General features: G+C 49.1%; 1 protein-coding gene across 2 annotated transcripts in view; it reads right to left on the reverse strand.

The window, feature by feature from the left end:
- Positions 1–20,216, reverse strand: part of FLI1 (Fli-1 proto-oncogene, ETS transcription factor) — a 72,309-nt gene extending 52,093 nt beyond the window's left edge. For both annotated transcript variants that reach the window (XM_066203377.1, XM_066203376.1), the window contains exon 1: positions 19,808–20,216. In XM_066203377.1, the coding sequence (XP_066059474.1) occupies positions 19,808–19,825 (18 nt within the window). In that variant the 5' untranslated portion in view covers positions 19,826–20,216. The remainder of the gene's footprint in view (positions 1–19,807) is intronic.
- Between the last annotated feature and the right edge of the window lie 773 nt (positions 20,217–20,989).

The raw sequence follows: 20,989 nt of genomic DNA on the forward strand, positions 1-20,989 counted from the left end.
TCCATGGGGACAACAAAAAGATCTCAAACGTTGCTTCAGATGATGTTTATGGGGTTGTCAGGAAAAAAATCAGTCTCACACAGAAGAAAGCTTTGAAAGCACCTGGGGCTTGTTTGGGGACTTGCTGACAAAACACCTGATGGAGCTACTACAAAACAGGGGGAAGAGGGAAAATGGGTAAAGCCCTTCAAAATTAGAATCACAGAGCTACAGAGGGGTTTTGTCTGGAAGGTCCTTCAAGCCCATCCAGTGCCACCCCTGCCATGGACAGGGACACCTTCCGCTATCCCAGGTTGCTCCAAGCCCCATCCAGCCTGGCTTTGGACACTGCCAGGGATGTGGGGAGGAATAGGTTGGAAACAGAAATCAGCTCCCAGGAGAAGCTGGTGGGGCAAAAGCCTCTATTGATCACATTTTAATTACACACATAAATGTAGGTTGGGGGGGCAGAGGCCAGATAATTTTGCCTATCCTACGCTGGTGTAATTGCAGATGTTTTACTCTCCCCTCCTTCTCCACGTCACCCCAGATAGAACATGTTTGGGAATGCCAGGGGAACTCAGGGTTAACCAGGGAAACAGTCTTTTCAGTGTCATCGAGGAAAAAGGTTGGTGGGGATTCTTAAACATGTCAAAATATTGCCTGCCTCTCTCTCACATGCTAAAGGTCACCTTTAGGGGCAGATTTCACTCCTCTTTTCTCATCTCTGAACAACCTTTTTGTAACACACAGTCACAGGAGGCCCAAAGACGTCACACACTGGGGGTCACACAGCACAACTGCAGCAAAATCGGGCTGAGAACACAAGAATTTGGGTTGTCAGGGCACTGCCACAGGTGCTGAGCTACAGTGGGATGTGTAAACAAGGGATTTTTTCAGGGACATCTTTAAAGGGGAAAATCTGAATCAGGTAAGCAAATACATTTTATCCTCCATTTAAATCTTCTCGAATCCTACTCTCTGCCTTCACTCAGCTCATATAAAACAGCATGGAGGTAAAGTCTCAATCAGCCAGAGCAGGGACAGAACATTCTGTCTCTGTTTCATTCATTAGGCCTTTTCTCCTCAGCCTTGCCTGCAATTCCCATTTTCTTCCATGCCTCTCATGCCAAATAGCTCCACTGCACACACCCACTCTGCCTCACTGGTTTGCAGTCACAGGCAATTTGGTTTACAATGATCTTTTAAAAGAATATTCTGCTTCGGAGCATTTCTGTCTGATTTTGTGGACAGGAGCAAAGGGATCAGTTGGGCCCTGGTTCCTTCCCCTGTGGGGAAGTTTCAGTCAGTCCATGATCTCCTGAAAAATTCCCTTCCCATTTGCTCCTATAAACTGAAGGAACAATTTATAATTTCTGTAGTTTCATAAAGATGAGATTGACTCTCTGATTAGAACCAACCACAGAGACAGATCCAAGCTTAATAAGTCTGGACAATGTAAATCTGGGTTTGCTTTTCACTTTGGGAAGGAACTTCTAAAGACTCAAACAGCACAGTATCTTCTTTGGATGTGCCCAAATTATCTTTAATGTATGACCCCAATTTTATAGCTGTATTTGGGTAGAAAGCCTAAGTAAAGTATTTATAACTCAGGCTTCAAATTCATTCTGTTTAGCAAAAAGGACATTGTCAACACTATTAAAAAAAACAAAACAAAACAAAACAAAACAAATTAGTGGTTTGAATGAAATTGCTGAGCTAAAAATTCTGTAGTTGCAGAAACTTTCAGTCCAGTTCTCTAAAGACTTAATTCATACGTGAGGATCCAGGGCCCTCCCCTCAGTTTGTTTCCTTTCTCCTTGAGGTATTTCTCTGACTAACAAGCAGATGGGAGCGCTTTTGCTTCCATTTTCACTGAAATAACAAATCCACCTAAAACACAAAATTCAGTAAAACGAGCCAGGAGGAGTTTGCATTTCTGCTTCTCTCAATTCAGGTTAATGTGCTCCATTTCCTTTGACAGTCAAAATTAAGAATGGGTATAAATTGAAATAACCTGGGATGGAAATGTGGATGAATGTGGCAAACTGTGTCATAGGATCCCTGAATAGTTTGAGTTGGGAGACCTTAAAAATCATCCCGTTCTACCCCTATCCCAGGTTACTCCAAGCCCCACCCAACGTGGCTTGGGACACTTCCAGGGATGTGAAGTGTATATTAAAGTCTAATTAAGTAATGAAGTATAATTAATTTAACTCTAATTAAGTGTATGTAGCCATTCAAGTCAACTCATCTCAATAGCAGGAGATTTTGCCGTTTTGCTGCCCTGAATTCCTTCCATAAAGAATATTCCTGATTCATTAAGGATGAATGTTCAGCTCAGTGGCAGAAACCCCAGAGTGCCTGATTTTAGGCAGAAAAAGCCATTTTCACAGAGTAGGGGCCGTGTGTGCGACTGTGCGGATTCAGTCACACCCTCAGTCACCCCACACAGACACAAACCCTGTGCAAGCTGCAGAAAGAACAACAGGAAATGGCCGGGGGTATTTATAGCAGGATTGTGTTTATCCTGAAGTGATGTTCTGCACAGATTATGATGAAGCTTTTCGTGGGAGAGGACACAGCTTGTGTCAGCTGGAGGTTTGCATGCACTTCACCCCGTGTGCTCCTGCCAGACTCCCTCATCCCCCTCGGCTTTCCTTTGCCTTTCCCAGCTTTGCTGAGCACCAGGAGTCCCCACCACCCCCCTCTCCCAGTGCTAACAGGAGCCCCGGTAAACACCAGGGCTGGCCCAAAACTTGGTTTCTGTAGGTTTGCAAGCCCCCCTGAGCTGGCACGAGAGGAAAACCACCTCCCACACGGCAGTGTCCTGAGCCGCTGAGAAATGCAGGCCCTGCTGCAACCACACAAAAGTTCTCATCGTATTTTGGGTCCTATTAACAAAGAAACTGATGGCACAAAGTGCCTTTTGTCAGAGCTCAGCTCTCCAGCGCAGCCTCCTTCTTTCCTGCAATTCTCTTTGGGAAATCATTTCTGCGTCCTTTATTTGCAAATGGGGTATTGAAGCGCCTCCCTCTTTATCCCTTTTTTTGAGGGGAGGCATCCAGCAAGAAGTAATAATTTTCATGGACAGATCATCTTCATATCCCCAGCCGCACCTTTGCCATCTCTTTCTGATTTGAACACATAAAGAGATTTTTTCTAATTCATTCTCATCACCTAAGTTTCCCTGAAGAGGCAAAAAACCCCCAGATATGGGAGGTGAAGTAGATAATACAGCAACTTAATATCTCTGTAGGGTAAAGAGCCCTCCACCCTCCCACGGAGCCTTTGCAAGCACATGTCCATCCCTGCTGGCAGTTTATCTCAGCCACTGATATGGAATGGGGAACGCTAAAATAATGATAAAAAGTGGATCTCGAGCAGCAAAGAACCTGCTATTACTTCATTGTCAGAACAGTTTTTCCTTATCTGAGTCACATCTCCTGAGGTTTGTTCAACTCATGAGTGCTCAGCTCATTTCTCTGTTTACACCCCATGATATCTGAAAACCTTGATTAAAAGCAATCAGAAAAATCCATCACATGACACTGAGACCGTTTGCAGCCCATGACAGTTATTAGCAAATGTTAACCTTTCCTTTGAGAAAACACAAGGAAATCCTGCCTTAATTTAGGCTTTCAAACATCATCCCCCTCTATCTCTGCAGTAAATCAGAGCATCTCCACGAGGCCATTGTTTGCAAATATAATAAGTCCCGGGTTTGCGTGTTTAAAAAACAAACAGCGAGAGCAAAGCATCAGGAAGTGCCCGTGAATGGGAGCTGCGGCTCGGGATGGGCGCATTAATTACTGCAATTGAGCCAATGCCCCGCGAATGCCGTGCGAGGCATTATCAGTGCCATTAGTGCTTCATTAGGGCTGCAGCGAGCACGAGCAGCTCCCCGCGCTCATTTGCATCCTATTCTGACAGGTGCTGGTCCAGGTGTCCTATTGTCATCCCGAATTAATAAACACGCTCCCACCCCCTGCTCCTTTTATCGTCTGTGAGAGAGAGGGAAGAATAGAGAGCGAACGGGCTGCCGGGGCACGGAGCAAGGCGTCTGACCTCATCTCCCAGAAAGGCTTTTGCTGGGGCTTTGCCAGGTTTGATTTTGAAGTGGTGAGCTCGTACCTGTCAGAGCTCGCTCCCTCCCGGAGCGGGCGGCTGAGGCAGGGCTAACGCTGCCCCCCTGCTCTGCCCCGGGGCTTCTTCCTCCATCCTACAAATTAGTGGGGCTCGAGACACCCCCAGGTGTGGCTGCTTTGGGTCTTAGTCAGATCTCCTTTTTAAAGTCATCCTTGCCCGTCCCTGACCCCTCAGGTTCTACCTCACCCTCCCTTGCCAGTTCATCACTCTCAGGCTACAGTGAGACTCCTAAAGCCATCCTGCCCTTGGTTTTTACACTTCTATTCATGGCAGGTGCAGCTGATCCTTAGTAGGATGCACACAGCAACCCATGAGGGGCTTTGCTTTCCAGTCCCATGCTTTAGTTGAACATAATCTTAATTGAACATGGAACTGTATTTATAACTGGCTTTTCAAGCTTTATAGGATATCATTTCAAGCTCTTCCCAGCAATCTTTAAAAAAAATCAGTTCTATTAAATAAAAGTTAATATTCTTATCCAATTAGAGCGTAATTCAGGCTTCCCAGATGAAAACCAAATCCCACAAGAGCCGGCAGCAGCACTGCCACGTCACCCAGCATCCTTCTTACCATCCTTCTGCAGCAGCCGACTGGCCCCACACTGTCCCTTTTCCGGCTTCTCTTCTGTGTTCCCCGATTTCCCAGAGCCTCCCTGGCCTTGTGGTGTCCAGGTACCATCACCTCTGGCTCCTGCCCTCCCATCACACCGGGGGTTTGTGACACTCCTCCGTGACAGGGGAGCAGTGGCTGCAGAGGCCTTGGTGGCTGCTGTCACTGCCTGATGGCTCCGACCAGCTCCTGAACGTCCCTCAGTTTCTTCTGGCAAACAGGGAATGCATTCCAGCCTCATCCCAGCGCTGCCCTCTGTGCCTTTGGGAGGGGGTGCAGAAGCTTCATTGAATCTGCAATATTATTGTCCACACAAACCGCACAGATTCCAGGCTGTCCTCGTTTCCTTCACTAAGGTAACAGTTGAAGCTCCTGCTGTTTATGTGCATAGAATATTCCTGAATTTCCTAATATTCCAGAAATTCATCCCACACTGCCTCACTCCACTGAGGTACAATCAGAAGGCTTCATGGCACCTTCCTCTGCTCCTGCACTAACAAATGTCCTTGACCTACTGAGATAATGAGCACTTTTATAAAGCACACTATTTCATGCCCAGAAGAGCAGGTGAATGACCTTATCAGGGGACCAGGTCCTCCAGGCTTCAGGTTGCCTGCCTGAAGCACCTTTTTATTTACCCTGGGCATCTTTTTATACAACTTGGGCATCTTTTAATTTACCTTGTGCATCTTTTTATTTAGGATCTGCATCTTTCTGTTTAGCTTGTGCATCTTTTTGCATAACTTGTGAACCTTTTAATATAACTTCAGATCCTTTTCATTTGTCTTCTGCATCTTTTTGTTTAGCCCGTGCATCCTTTTTCCCCGGGGGTATGAAGCAACAGCCTCTCACACCTGCACTCCACTCTTGCACTGCCCCCGCACCCAACCAAGGCTCTGAGCCTGCTCAAAAACCAAAACTCATTTCAACTGCGTTTTTTTCACCCCTTTGTCTTTTAAGAATCAGCTTGCCACAAATGGCACTCGCTAAATGACTGTCCAGGCAGACACAAAGGTGCAGCAGAGGGGGACAGGCCCCATCAGGTGCTGCAGAAGAGCCCCTGGTTCTATGGAGCATTGAGAGACAAGAGCTGTTTCTTGTTACTGCAGCCTCTTGGGAAAATTTGCCTGCCATGTACCCGGCTGTGATCTGGAAGCAGATTTGCACCTGTCCCAGCAGCCCAAAATCAAACAATGACAGCGCTGAGAGAACCAGGGGCAGGGGAGAGGGAGCTGTGCTCCTCTGCTGCTCTCAGGTTCTGACCACCACATCAGCAGAGCACGGATTTTCTGTGCTTCCCAGACACCTCACGCACCTCTCTGCCCGGGAAGAGCAGCCCATGGCTAACGTGGCCTTTGCATCTCTGACTGTCAGGACTGCAAAGAGAAGTGGTGTCCCTGGGGGTGGGCAGGACTGAGCAGGCAGTGCCAGCTCCATCCCACAGAACTCTGGACGCGCTGTGGGATGCACTCCTCCCCTCCCTGCTTGGGCTGAAGGGCTGGCACTGCACAAGCCCAGTACAAATTGTCCCACGGGGCTCCTGTTAATGCATTGGTTTAGGCTGTAGGGCCGCAGAGCACAGACTGTTTCTCGCTGTGCTTCACAAGTACCAGAACACTTTATGTTCTATAAATAGTTCTTTCCTAGTTTCAAAAGCTGCAACTCTTACATCCAGCTGCTTTGAACTGGATCTCAGAGAGATTTTCTGCTGACATTTCGGGCACCTGCACGTTTTTTATCCAGGGCTTACAAAATTCTTCGTGGAGGTTTGTCGCTTCTCAGCTTTACCTCAGAGGAGCATTTCCCGTTATTATTTTACAATTAGGAAAATCAAGAAACTTCTAATAATTGCTCTGGGTTTCTGGCTACGGAGGAAGAATAAAGCCAAGGAGACTCCACTTGCAAGATTTGATTCTACCCAAATTTGAGAGTTTTTAAAGAGGGCCATGTGAACTGCTTGTTATCTGCTGAGCGGAGCAGATAGCAGTGGAGAGATCTCTCCTCATTATCTTCTCACTAAATAATAGATGTCTGATTAGGATCTCACATGCTTAGAAAACTTTGTCACAGATAATGGCAGGTTTCTGAACATGTTTCTCATCTAGAAGCATCCTTATCTCCATTACCCTTTAACTGAGTCATAACAGAAGGTGAATATCCAAGGGCAGGCCTTGGACACAATTCCTGGGGGAATTCCCACCTCCCATTCCAGGATAAGCAACACACATGTTGCCCCTGTGCTTGGTAAATATACCCTGGGGGATGGCTCCTATTCCAAACAGCTCAAGGAATGGGCAGGCAGGGGATAAACAGGGAATGATCAGGCCCGCCTGAGAGTTCAGTGGCTTCTTGAGGCTGCACAAAATGTCACTAGCAGAGCCAGGAATGAATGTCCACTGTCCTGGATCATAAATTCATATTTTGAGACCTTGGCACAGGTTGCCCAGAGAAGCTGTGGCTGCCCCATCCCTGGAAGTGTCCAGGGCCAACCTTGTCTAATGGAAGGTGTTCCTGCCCACAGTGGGGGGTGGAACAAGGTGATTTTTGAGGTTCCTCCCGACCCATCCCATGCAGTGATCCTGTGATATACGAAATTAGCATGGCCTGAGACAGCTAATTAGCATGGCCATGTTACAGCTGTTGGCTTAAATCCACCACTTTACCCTGCTGTTTGCACAGGGTGAGAGCACACCCGCCCTCCTTTAATCCCTGAGCTGATGACACTCCATAGCAGCCCTTTGTTTACTCAGGGCATTGCCCATCCACTGAGCCCTGCATGCACAAACCCTGTGTGTGCCCACCTGTAGCAGACACTGCTGCGTTTGCAGGTACCCCAAACACCCGGGCGGGCTGAGAGGAGCCTGGGGAGGGCATGAGGCGCTGATGGAAACATGAGGGGACCACAGAGTGGTTCGTGTATGCCACGGGAGAGGCTGTGAAAGCAGCACACACCTTGTGGAGGCTCAGCTCAACCAGAATGGAGCCCTCAGGACCTGAAAACAGCTGAGGGCATGACCTGGGTAAGGAGAGACCTTGGTGGCACTTGGAAGAATGAGCTGTCAGGACTTGGAGGGATTTCTCTGCACAGTCAGTTCCCTCTCTGCTCCTCTGCTACCCCCCACCTGTTTCCTTCCCATTTCCCTCTCTGCTGGAGTGCACACACCTTCCACATCCCACATTTCCAAAGGTTTGCCTGGCCACACGACCTCCCCCAGCCTGGCACAGAACTGCACGTGGTGAGCAAAGGGCTGCTCACAAGGTAGAGTTTCTGTGGCTTAGGGTTATGTTAATTAATGAATTCTTTTTTATTTTTGGAAGCCTGCAGCTGTTAGTTTTGAAACGACAGAACCTCACACTGCAATAGGGTAGGAAATGGATGGATGAAAGAGAGAATCAGAGCAGGGGCCTGAGCCTGTGCTGGCTGCTGAGTTTTAAACACATCAGGTTTGGCTCATGCAAGAAGCCAGCTGGTACTTAGACCCTGCTGAAACGCTGGCAGTGCTGTGTGTGTGGATCCATGGAGGAGCTCCACGGGCACACACACGACCTCTGCTCCCTCCTCCTCCTCCAGGGCACTTGCTGCAAGCCCCTGGAATACCTGTAGGCCTTCACACCCTGTCTCCTCCTCTGGAATGGCCTTTGGTCTGTGGGAAAACGCTCCTGCCATTCTCCAAAGCCACGTTGCAAATATGTGCAGGGACCCCAAAGTTTGGGAACTAGGCCCATCCCTCAGGAGAGGCAGAAGGTTGGGGAATGTTAATGAAGGACAATGATGGGAACAACCACTCATCTCTCTGTCCATGTCATGGCACTGCAGGACAGGCCTGCACTGAGATCTCTGCAGCTCCTGAACAGAGCCAAAGTCATTCCCAGCTTGGGAGAGCATCGCTGCAACCGGACCAGAGCAGGCAGGGAGGGAAGAGAGGATTTGCTGAGTCCCACGGATGAGAAGCTGAGGTACAGAGAAGTGAAGTGCCTGAGATCCTACAGAGGCACAACAACTGTCTGAGCCAAGCTGGACACTGCTGACACAAAGACTGGAGTCAATTAACAGCACAGATTTTTCTGATTCACCAGAACTTAAAAAAGCCAAAGCATCCCAATCCCGGGATTGCATCAGGGGCGCAATTCCAGCCAAGCCCTGGGAACAGCATGTGCCACTCCAGTGAGGCTGAGATAAGGCAAGTTCAGATGGGATCAGGTGCAGCTGAGGGCTAAGGAATAACCAGGAGAAGGAAGGTAGGAAGGGATCATAAGGGTTTTGTTTGTCCCAGCAAAAGCAAGGGGGAGGTACAGCAGTGGTCTGTAAATGCACTGGGGACAGAAGTCCTAGGAAGGGAAAGTGCTGCAGTGGTGCTGGCATGAGAAAGGCATGAATCAGTCATGAGCAAATGCCAGCCCCTAGTCAGAAGAAAGTGTCCAAACCTCAGAAGGAGGCAGTTACAGAAATCTTCTTCAATGGGGAGTGGTGGGGGTGGAAAGAAAATCCTTTACAGAAACCTTGGAGATTTTGGGAAAGCAATGACAACACGTGGTCCTGTCTGACAGCAAAGCAGGGCCCTAGAACTGCTCCCACTCTGGAGTTCAAATTAAGTGCCTTAACTTTTCTTCACTGTTCAGGAATTTTGAGGAAGACTCTCCTGTTACACACAGCAGAGACCACACTGGTCTCCAGGCACTGCTGCAGCACAAATAATTCCTCACACTAATGACCAACCATAATTACATCCTTCCTGCAGCAGAGATGACATAAGAGAATACCAAAGCTGAGGAGCAGGGAGCAAACTGTAAGTTTATTCCATCCATTACTGACCAGCCTGTGTCCTGTGGGGATGAGAGCACGTCTGCTCTCGGATGCCGTGGTGCAAATCCAGAGGGTTTATTGCAAGCGAGCTTGAACTTCGGGGCATTGCTTTCCCTTTCTGAAGGGGGTGAACTCTGTCCCTTTGTTAAAGCCTTTGCCTGCTGCTCTGGGAGTGCTGTGCAGGAAAAGCATCCCTGTAGCTGTGAAGCTGGGTTTGGGATGCCCTGTGGAAACCAGCAAAGGGGAGGGACACAACTTTAACGCTGACGGGCAGAAAATGTTGTCCCTGGCAGGGAAGAGTTTGAGTTTGGACTTAAAATTGGATTCACACTTCTCCTGCCACACAAAGGATCATATGGGGCTGCATATCGAGTAAGGTTTTTACACAGCCTTGCACACTCTGACCACACTCCAGAGGATCCAGCCTCATTGCCAAGGGCAGCACAGAGGAAAGGCCTGAGAGGTGCCATGGCAAAGTCCTGTCCTGCGTCTTCTCTGTCCAATTCCTGTGTGGGTAAGAACACTTTTCATCCTGGACCCGCCCATGCTCCTGCTCCTCTTTCTGCAGCCCAGACTGCAGGACAAAACCGTGTCCTGGGAGGTTGTGCACAGAGGCTGGAGGAGGGTGGGCAGGGCAGGAGCTGGAGCTGGACCCAGGCCATCCCGTTTCTCCCTTCGCCTTCTGGAGACACCTCAGATTTCCAGCACAATCCAAGTGTCCAGGGGAGTCCACCATCTCTGGGGTAAAATGTGGCTCACATGAAACTTGCACACACACTTGTCTGGCAGGAAAATGGATTCAGGAGAAGTGTGTGCAGTTCAAAGCAGCCTAGGCCCTGACCAGACATTCTGCACTCTTTGTCCCTCACCTAGGCTCATTCCTTCTCCCATCACTGGAGCTGTTTCTTGTTAAAGACAATTTTGATAATATTTGCAGGATGATACTGAGAGTTCTGGACTAACAAATCACTCCATCGAGTGCTTATTTTAAAGCCTGGTTGGTTCTAACAAAGTCAGATGTATGAGTTTAGAAATATCAGCAAAATATAAATATTTGTGCTGTGGAAAGATATACATGGGCATATTAGATCTAATTAAGGAAGGCTGTTGCGGCTCGTGTCATGTGAATTCTGCTTTGGGTTGGGAGTGTCACTGGCAGAACAACTGTCCCTGCTGCAGCAAAGTGGCCCTGAAGGACCTCTGGCTGCCCAGACTGGTCTGGATCCTCAGTGGCCTTGGAGACACCCACAGCAGCTGCTCAGAGCAGCTCTAAGGCTTCTGGGAGCGATGGTGAAGGGATCTGTCCCCTTTTCGGCTTGTCCTGTATCAATCATTTCTGCCTCTGGTGATTTTTCAGTGGTAAAACCGTGCAAGGTGTTTGAAATCCGCCAGTCCCTGGGCAATTCTAACACCAGGAACTGGTGAACAGAATCTTTGCACCACTGCTGGTGCCTTGCTGAGTGACCAGATGCTTCCTGCATTTCATCTCCTGGTTGTTTTTCCTTTTCCCTTTGCCTGCTTGGCTTTTGGGCTCTTATTCCATCTATGTGCCAGGGTTCTCCTTGATGGGAGCCTCTGGGGACAACTTCCATAATACAAGGAATTAATCCTAGAGCCACCACTTCTGGTTCTAATCAGGAGTCAGTCCTAAAGGCTGAGCTGCAGCACAACCCTCACGGACAAATCCTCAGAATTTAATAGGGACTAAATCAATGGAGTTTTTTATGGAAATTGAATTATACTGCATAGAAATTGTTCCATAAACAAAACACAGCAGAAAAGGCAAAACTTCCTTGATTTTCTCCAGGATTTTACAGAAGGGATATAATTTTCTGATGTCTTTTGCTGGGCATTCCAAAGTGATTTGCTTAAAAATGACATTTTTGACTGTGAAGGTGTATGAGAAGACCTCAAAGCAGTGCACAGAAACCTGCAGAAAGGCAGTTCTGTAGGGAGGCAATGATGTTAATTCTTTTCCTGGATTAAAGTAATGCAGCTCCTGCTGCTTCCTCAGTCTTGGGTGAGCAGGATTCCCTGGAAACTCTGCCTGCCTGTCCCTGGATGCAGTGCAGGAATCCTCTGCTGCCTCAACCTGGTGCAGCCAGTGCCTTGCTGTGCCCACCCTACCGCACCACAGACACGCATTCAGGCATATTCAGGAGACAGCCAATCCCAGAATCTCCAATCCTACTCCATATTCCACCATTCCTGAGTGCTGATGGTTTGAATAAATGCGCCTTGGGTTTCAGCCGCCTGCTCTGGGCTGGCTGAGTTGGCAAATTCCCTTTGCCTCCACACCCGGGTGGCCAAGGGGCTGCACAGCCCAGTTCCCCTTCTCCTTTCTAATCCTGCCGAGCTCTCGAGTTTGGATGAATGGATAAAATCTTAGCATGAGCTCTTTACACTGATTTCAGTGGGAATTTGCAGATATCCCATGTCTATTCCTTGGAAACAGGCCCAGCTTTGCTCTGAACTCTGCACTAACATCAACTCCACACTTTTCCAGTGGATCCTGGTAGTGTTTGAAGGATTTTTATAGGCATCTCCTCAGTCCTGCTCTGAGCTCGTGTTCCTCTGTCTGAACAGGAAAACGTGGGATTCTTGTCAGTCAAGTGAACAAGAACTTGGGATTTTTCTGCAGAAGAAGCCTCAGCTCTGAGATATGGGGGTTATGAAGGGATGGAGCATCTCAGCAGAACAGCTGGGAAGAAGGATCCTCACTGCAGGGCAGAAGTTGGATTTTGCAGCCATAGGCTGTTCCTCGTGTGAATGGCAGGACTCAAGGAGAACTGCAGCCCCTCAGAGCTGAGGGAAAACCAGTGCAAGAAGAGGGTAATCGCCCTTCAGTGAGGTGGTTTGAAAATAATCCAAATTAAAATATAACATACAGGGCTTCTGGTTCCAGTGTGTGCCAGGGCAGTGACTGTGCGTGTGTGACCTTTTTGGGGAGTATTTCCACCAGTGGCCCACACATTTCAGGACACAAATTCCCAGGTTCAAGTATCAAAGTTCACAACATCAACCTGAGCAAATCACTGAGACCTCGACACCTGATATTCGTTTCAGCAGGACATTAAAAATCCCGTATCTCCGGTGACACACGGAGCCTTTGGGTGAAGAGTTTCCCTTTCTGCTTCACTACATTTCAGCTACTAAAAGCTGCCAGTGGTGACGGCTCTGGCCGTGGTTTCCTTCCAATAGCACTGAGTTCTTGCCCCTCTGCAGCTGGCAGAGATGAAGAGGGCACTGGAACTCCAGGCAGAGGAAATACAAGGCAAAGGTTGGATGGTAAGAGTGTGTGGAGTCCCAAGGAGATTGGGAACAGGAGCAGCCGAGGAGTTACAGTTTCCTTTGTTCTGTTAAAAGGAAAAAGGAAACACATCAGGAAACCAGACTGTGGAGCACAGGAAGTCTCACTCTGGCTGATAAAAAGGAACTGATGTGAGGTTGGTTCAGATGCAGTTATAAGTCAATCAAGCTTGGAACAACAAGAAGAGATATTCAGAAGCCAGATAGCCAAATTCTGCATTTAGCTGTAAGAAGAGTATTTTAACCTCTCCTAATCTTTTCCTTATCTTCTTTTTTCTTTTAAGAAAAGCTGCTATAAAAAGCCATTCAAATAAGTATTTTCGCATCATACAGAAGTCAGTTTCCTGAACTCACCACACCTTCCCCTGACCCCACCGTACCTTACTCCAGTTTCTTTCTTTCACTCATCAACCATCTTAAAAAACTGTATTCTTGCTGATTTATCTCTTCCCTTCAGATCAAAACCAGCAGCATTAAGAAGGGCAGGTCTTTTTGCTGAATGAGGAATCAGCAGATGAGTAATGAGAGGCTCTGCTGCTTGCTGGGTTATTTTTCACTGCCTCTGGATGACTGACAAGGATGGTAATGTTCAGTTCCTGGGAGTGCAGCTCTGGCAGGCTGGGCTTAAGGCTTTCTAATTTGTTTTAATTTTTTCTGACTCCTTCGCAGCCCTGGTGGAATCCTGGGTTGGTCTGTGCTGGAAGAACGAGGAGGAGATAAATGCGAATAAAGCAGCAAGCTTATCCATGACACTTCCTCTCCTGGGCTGTGTTTCTTACTGGATTTTAGTGAAAAATCAGGAGAAGAAAGAATACCGGACACACATGAAGGGTCATTTTCTGTACAGCATCCTGAAGAGAAGCAAACGCTGGGGTTTTGCACAACCCCTGTGTGATCGAACCTTCTTCTTCTATTTCCCCTGGCCCTTCTCAGGGTGTTATTCCCAAATTTTGCCTTTGGTGCTGTTTGGAGGAGCAAGAGGTTTGTCAGGAGAGCCTGAACCTCCCACACCCACTGCTGCACATCCCTTTGGTTTGGGGCTCTGCCTCGGGCTGAAGGAAAAGCTTCTGTGGGGGAGGAGGGGCAGGAGGGAGGCACCGTTTGTGGTAACCTCAGTACCAGAGACAGGTTTCCAGGTGGGTGTTACTAGCAGGGGAGATACGCATCAGTAATTATGTGGCCTGGTAATGAGAGGAAGGAAGAAAACAAGCAGAAAACGCATCAACATCTTGAAGGCTTTGATACCTGGAACTCAGCAGAGCAGATCAGGCACTGTCCTGTTGCATACGTTGCTGTACAACTTTCAGGGTGCTAAAGGCACCCTGACTGCCCAAGTCTGAGGTGACACAGCACCCACGACTTGGCTCCACCTCAGACAAATGATTCCCAAAGGAGGCAGAAACGCACATTTGGGGGGGATATTTTAGTCTGTATTTCACACCCAGCTATAAATGTGCAGCCACAGTCTTGTCTGAAAACATTTGTTGGCTCAGATATTGTCTTTGGCCCTCGCCTAGGGTTGTGTGACAGGCCCTGTGACACTGAGGTGAGCTCAGGCAGCTTCTTTTAGGTCCCAGAGCTTCATGTGCAGGGGGCACCTGTGTTCAGGTGTGCACCAGAGCACAGGAGAGGCACAGGCAGGGAAACAGACCTGCTGTCCAATTCAGGTGAGAGATCTGAAGAGAATTTCACATTTCTGGAGCAAATTGGCTTCAAACCAAGTTGTAGAACTAAAGTCGATGTGTTAGACCTGCTTTTTCTAGGGGCACATCCATGCACACCAGGGTTCTGCAGATTTAGGGGTTCAGCAAAGCCACAAATACCTGAAACCCTGAAGGCTCCCTTGGCTCCTTTAATTCTCCTGCTGGTGCACATTTGCATTGAGGTGGGACACAGGGTCTCTCTGTAAGTGCTCAGGTGAACTCAGGCACAAGGAGAGACTTTTGTTTTTCAAGAGCATCTGATGAGGGGCTGTAAAGGAACCTCAAACACTGACGGGTTGTGGGGAAAAAAAAGACTGGGAGATGCTCTATGCTGAGGCTGCACATTCATGTGTTCCAGACCCGACCCTTCGGAGCAGTTGGGAGCTGAACTCAAGAGGAAAAAGCTCCTGTAAGTCCAGGAGGGTGAGACCTGAAGGAAATAAACTCTGCTGCCTGCAAACCTTGCTCGAATTGCCCTTCCCCCAGCACATCTCACCTCTCAGGGTGTCATCTAAGAGCTCATTCCCCTGCAGCCTCCCCTGTGCTGCTCCTGATGGTGACACTGCAAGAACCACATCCTGCACCCCACAGAACTCCCAGTGGAAGAAATGCTGCAAGCAGGGACAGAAGCTGTTCCTTCCCCCGTCTCACAGAAGGAATAGCCCGGAATTAAAATCAATAACTAAAATAAAAGCGTGAAATCCTCAAGACACGCGCTGCTACTCCTTCGAGTGACCACATCCTGTGAAGGTGAAGAGAAACTACACCAGGCTCTCAGCACCTCCTCAAAGTCTCCCAGCGAAACCCCAAGGGCTTCGAATCCAAGCAGTTACATTGTTTTGTTGGGTAAAGGTTTTCTTCAGGGCAATCGTGATTTTTTGAGCAGAAAAAAAATCCACTACAGGCTCGGAAAAGGCATTCCCAGTGTTTGCTGGCAAGTGGGAGTCAGGACTGAACACTCTCAGCTGGCATCACCCAGCAGGACACAGAGGCTGGAAGTTCATGCTAAGGCAGGAGATGTTCCTTTGCACACAGATCTCAAAGGGAAAACGAACCAGCAGCATCAAAATATCCCCATCATAAAACCTTTTGGAATAGTTTTGATGTTAGAAAGTTGTTATGCAATATAAATATCTTTGAACGGGGATTAGGGTAGGAGGGAATATTGTTGTTCATGCCCTGGAAATTCCAGATGGTTTTGTTCCAAATTGCTTTTGAGGGACAGCAACATGGAAAGTTGTTGTCCCTCAAATCTTTGTGATTTATTTATTATTTTTCCAGTGTGGAGATTAGGAGCCTTGCCCCAGGAGTCAACACCCTTTAGCCAGGAAAGGCCATCCCTCCGGGGCCAAAGCCGGGCTGATTAAAAAGAGCCAAACAGACATTAAAATTGCTCCAAAAGGAAACATTTTCTTAGTCTGAGATCCCGATGGCCAAGTTTGAGAGCGAGAGCAAACGCCTCCAGCTCACAAACGACAGTGATTGCTCCAAAACCCGACCCCACCCTTTGCTATGGCAACGCCAACACACGAGCCCTCTATTCAAGGACACGGGTGTCCTGCAGTTGAATAATGCAAAATCCTCACTGAACGTCCCTCAGAGGGGCTCTCATGGCCACAACATCGGGATAAATTTGTTTTCATGGAATGAAGGCAACAGCCACACAACATGTGCTTTTTCACGAACAGGCAAGCTCTGGCAAGTATATTTGCTTTAGTTATTCTCCACGCATAAAGTGGAACTGAAACAATTAAACCAGTTTGAAACCACACCATTTGTTATTGTGAGGAAGGCCATGCATGAGCATCTTGCTGTTGATGAGATGTGTCCTTTTCTGATTTATTGTGAGACAATAAAACCCAAGTCCCCCAAACACAATGCAAGCCAGTCAAAGGAAGGTGTTAACCCAAAGAAGATGGGATTTGAATGTTTAGAGGCGCAATAAAAATGTTGGTGACTATTTAAAATTAGTGCAAACACAAGAATCAGGAGTTTCACTGGCTCCCATCGTCATCTGCCAGGGCTGTTCACAGATTATGAACAGAAGGTGGAAATACCTCAGAAAGGTTTCCTGCACTTCTTCCTCCACAGAGCTCTTGGAGCACTGCTCCAGGGGGCACTTCCCAAGACAGCCAGTTCCACTCATGGCAGGTATTACACAGATTATTTAGAGAATGCAGCAAAAATCATCATCAACCTCCTCAGCAGGTGATCTGATTCTCTTCAAGATAAAGAATCCTTTGTGAATAAATAGAAATATTTTTTCTATAGCTCATTTTTGTGGTGCATTGGCTCAACACTGTCACCTGTGATGTCAGTCAGTGCGTGGTGGGGAATGAAGACTCAAAATCCTGAGCTGATCCTGTGTTCTATATTTATATCCATGGAATTCCCTGTTTGGGTTGAAAGCCTGGGGACAACTCAATTCATGCTTGCACACAATGTCCACAAAGAATCCATGTCCACAAGGATCATCCCACCCACATTTATTCTCTGACCATGCCCTGTTTCCCCAGCGTGGCTCCGAGCCCTTGGGACAGCTCAAGGCTCCAGTGGATTTATCCCTTCATCTGCAGCTGGGCAGGTGTGCAGTTAAATCACTCCAGGGAGGTAAAACTGGCTGTAAGAGAGTCATCAACACTCCTTCTGATAAAATGATGAAGAGGAAAGTACTAGCCTAATATTGGAGATTGCAGGCGAAGAGAGAGATTTGCAAAGTAGGCTGGACCCAAACCCCTGCGTCTGCCAGTCTGCAGTTAAAGCTTCAGCTCAATTAAAACAATTAGTCTGTGGAATAGTATTGCATAGACTTTAAAAAGTCACTTGTCAAATTTAAATTGCTCGAGAAAAAAAATCATCTGGAGGACACAGCTCTGCCCCAAGTCTAGCACTTGTCCTCTCCAAGGACAGGAATATTTCTGAGTTTGGGGTGGGAAGCGCCTTTCCCCATGCCGGAACTCAGATTTCATCTGGGCCCGCCCTGTGTTCTTGCTGTAGATGATGAAAGAACCTTTCTCTGTGTTTTTCTAGCTCTCCAGTCACTGATGTGCATCTTTCTGCCATATTTTCCCAACACAAATGCAGAGCTCTGGGATAAACCAATGCCTACACGGGAGAGCAGAGCTGAGGGCACGATTGCTGTTAAATTGCCTGCTCTGGATGTGCCCAGGTTTGCTTTGCTGTGCCCTCAGAGTCAGACCCACCCGGCAGCATAGGTTAAATGCAGAGCTCAGCACACCAAAAACGTTGCAGGATCTCAAGCCACATCCTCTCGTGCTGCCCTTCACCTGTGAGAAGCCAGGCAAGGGGGTCTCACCCTTTCCCCGAAGCAAATCTCTGTGGGGGGGGCTGGCACTCCCTGGAACCCACTGTTTTCTGCCCAGCATGAAAATTTACAAGAAATCTCAGCTGATCCTTTGGGCAGGACAGGAGCACCGATCTCAGTGCATGGCACACAAAGAGGGTACCTTGCCAGAGGGGACAAACAGGACACAGGGACCTGCAAAGTGCTGCTGATCCTGGAATGGCTCAGTGAGGGAGCCCAGGAGGAGATCCTGTCTCAGGATCCTGTTTGTCCCAGCCCCAACAGTGTCAGGATTCCTGCACTGACAGGGTAGCAGGGCAGTGGCAGAGCTGCTGCAGAGCAGCCCGAGGGCAGGCCCAAGCCCGGGGCAGTGACCTGGGATGTGGCCGAGTTCCTCCTTTGGCCGCAGCCTCCAACGTGACTGAGCCGAGCTCGGAGTGTCGCAGTTCCTCATCCCCAAACCGCAGCCTGGGGGGAGCAGCTCAGTGCAGAGGGGGAGAGGAGCAGCTCCCGGGGGCTCCAGGAGTTACAGGGAGAGGGGAATGGTCCAGCTCTGCTCAGGGCGTGGATGGGGCAGGGAGCTCCTGGCCTGTGCAGGGAGGCAGGTCCATGTGTGCACTGCAGCAATGCGCAGATGGGGAATTTCTGCACTTTCACTGCACAATATTTAGGGCTCCACAAATCAAAGAAAGTTGTGGTGCATTAAATAGATCCTGAATGAGGCCCAGGTTACTTCTGCTACAGATCTGAAGAGGTGAATGGGAAAATCTGTCTTATTCCAGCCATACCTCCCAAATATTGTGCTTTCAACACTCCTGCCTTCTCCCTTCCTTTCTGACATTCACCCTTTCATTCCCTTTTTCTTTCCTCTTTCCATTTTCTCTTCCTGCCCATCTCCTTCCCTTCCCCTTCTCTTTAAGACCCTTCCAAACCATGCACTTGCCACAAGCTGTAATCTAAGGGAGACAGTTTCAGTTCCTGCCCATTTGCAGCTTCATTCTACCCAGGTCAGCAAAATAAAAGAGAAAAAAAAAAAAAAAAAAAAGAAAAAAAAAAGAAAAAATTAAAAGAAGAGGAAAAAAAGCAAAAAAAGAGAGCACTTTTAAGATGAGCACGACACCCCACCCAGCCAGGCGATAGGCATCTTTCGAAATCCTCCAACCCAAACACACCCACAGCGTCTCTCGCTTCAAGGCTCCTCTGTTTGAGATGCTTCTGTTCCGCAGCGCTCCCCCAAGGAGAGCCCGTCAGAATCACACAAGGGTCCCCCAAAGCTCGCCCTGTGCTGCCTGGGCTCGGAGAAGCACCTCAGGGAGCTTGGAAGGGCTCGGTTCATCTTTCCAGGGACTGAAGGAGAGGCCGGTTGGCCAGAGGACAGGAGGGGGAACTGCTCTCCCGGCCCCAGCATCGCCCCTGGTTGCTCAAGGCCACCAGAGGTTGGTTATATTGGTGGTTTATTTGCCACACTCTGCTTCCCTTTCCCCCCAAGCCAGGGTGATGTTTCTCCTCCAGCCCGGGGCTTTTTCCCCGCCAAAAAACCTCAAAAAAAAAGCTGCCGGAGAAAACACACGGGCGACCACCAGAGCCAGAGTGCCCCTCAGCCAGGGCCGGGCGAGGGACCAGGGCCAGGGGCACCCGCACAGCTGGGGCAGCTCCGAGCCACGCCGGGGACAGGAGCTGGCACTGCCACTGCGCCCCGGAGCCGGGCACGGCCCCGGCCCCTCCTCGGCCCCCGGCCCAGGGCCACGAGCCGGCTGCGAAGCCCCGAGCACCGGGGAGGCGACGGGAGAGCCCCGAGACGCGACGGCGGCGGCGGCGAAAGAGGAGGAGGAGGAGAAGAAGGAGGAGGAGGAGGAGGAGAGAGCCCGGCCGGAGCCGGCCCCCAGCCCCGCGCCCCTTCCCGGAGCCCCCCCAGCCAGAGGGGACCCCCAGCCCCTCCTGCCCCCTTACCTTAATAGTGCCGTCCATCGGGAATAACTTCCAGCCGGGACCAGCAATATTCCACACATTGACCCGGTTTAGCCTGCGACTGACGCCTCCTGAAGTTTTTTATCCTTCTCTCTCTTTTCGCTCTTCTCGCTGCCCTTCCAGCGGTTTTGTTGCTCTCTCCGTACCCCCTCTCCCCCTCTCTCTCCCTCCCTCCCTCTCTCTCGGTCTCTCTCTTTTTTTAACTTTGGTTGTTGCAGCAGAGCGAAAAAGAGACAGTTAACCGGATGAAACGTTTTTTTCTGCTAATTTTGGGAAGTGAAGTCACTGAGGAGGAAACCTTCGTCTCTACGCTGGTCCTGCCTTCTAGATGAATATATATATATTTTACATACAGGATATTTGCTCCATTTAGATAAGAAGGGACAGAACAATAGCCACCTCTGTCACAGCTCTTGTTTGTCGCTGGGACAGCCCGGCCAGCGCAGACCTTGCCTCGCACCCCAGCCCGTGTTAGCCAGCCTGTGTAATCCCACGGTTTAGTTTAACGTGGGGTTTTGGTGTGTTTTTTTTTTTTTTTTCTTTCTTTTTTTTTTTTTTTCTTTTGGCTGGAGCAGCTTTAGCCTGACTCACTGAATTTCCGTCTCTTCCCACAGATTTTTTTATTAATGCGTTTTCCAGTCTACGGGAAAAAATTAAGGGGAGAAAACCGTAAACGCAATTCGGTGACGGCAGGCGGAGGGAGGAAAGAAAAAGTCTGGCGATTAAAACGTATTTAAAGCATATTTCGAGCCCGCTCCTTCACGCCTCCCAGCACGGAGCGTGAGCCGAGGGTGCAGCCCCTGCCAGGAGCGAGCGGTGAGTGCAGTAATGCAGGACAGACAGACGGCCCCGGCGGTTGAACACGGGCTGGGGCAAGCCGGGGCTCTCGGCCGCTTTCGCCCCTTCCCCTCACTCGCACTGGTCTCGCGGGGTGGGATATGGGGCTCGGAAGGGAAAGCACTGGGATGGATGGTTTTCCATCACTCCTTTCAGGTGCCCGGAGCCCTTTCCCAGCCTCCTCTCACAGCGCGAGCTCCTCGCTGAGATGTTAAACCCCCTCAGAGCGTGGGGGACACCCCCCCCACCCCCTTGATAAAAATGTCAAAACCTCACAATAATTGTCAGAACAGCCAAATTTACCGCTCCGGTGCCCAGTCCTGACGG

Source organism: Chamaea fasciata, unplaced genomic scaffold (genome assembly GCF_029207755.1).
Source record: "Chamaea fasciata isolate MVZ Bird 193981 ecotype frontalis unplaced genomic scaffold, bChaFas1.0.hap1 SCAF_24, whole genome shotgun sequence".
NCBI classification, from domain to species: domain Eukaryota; kingdom Metazoa; phylum Chordata; class Aves; order Passeriformes; family Sylviidae; genus Chamaea; species Chamaea fasciata.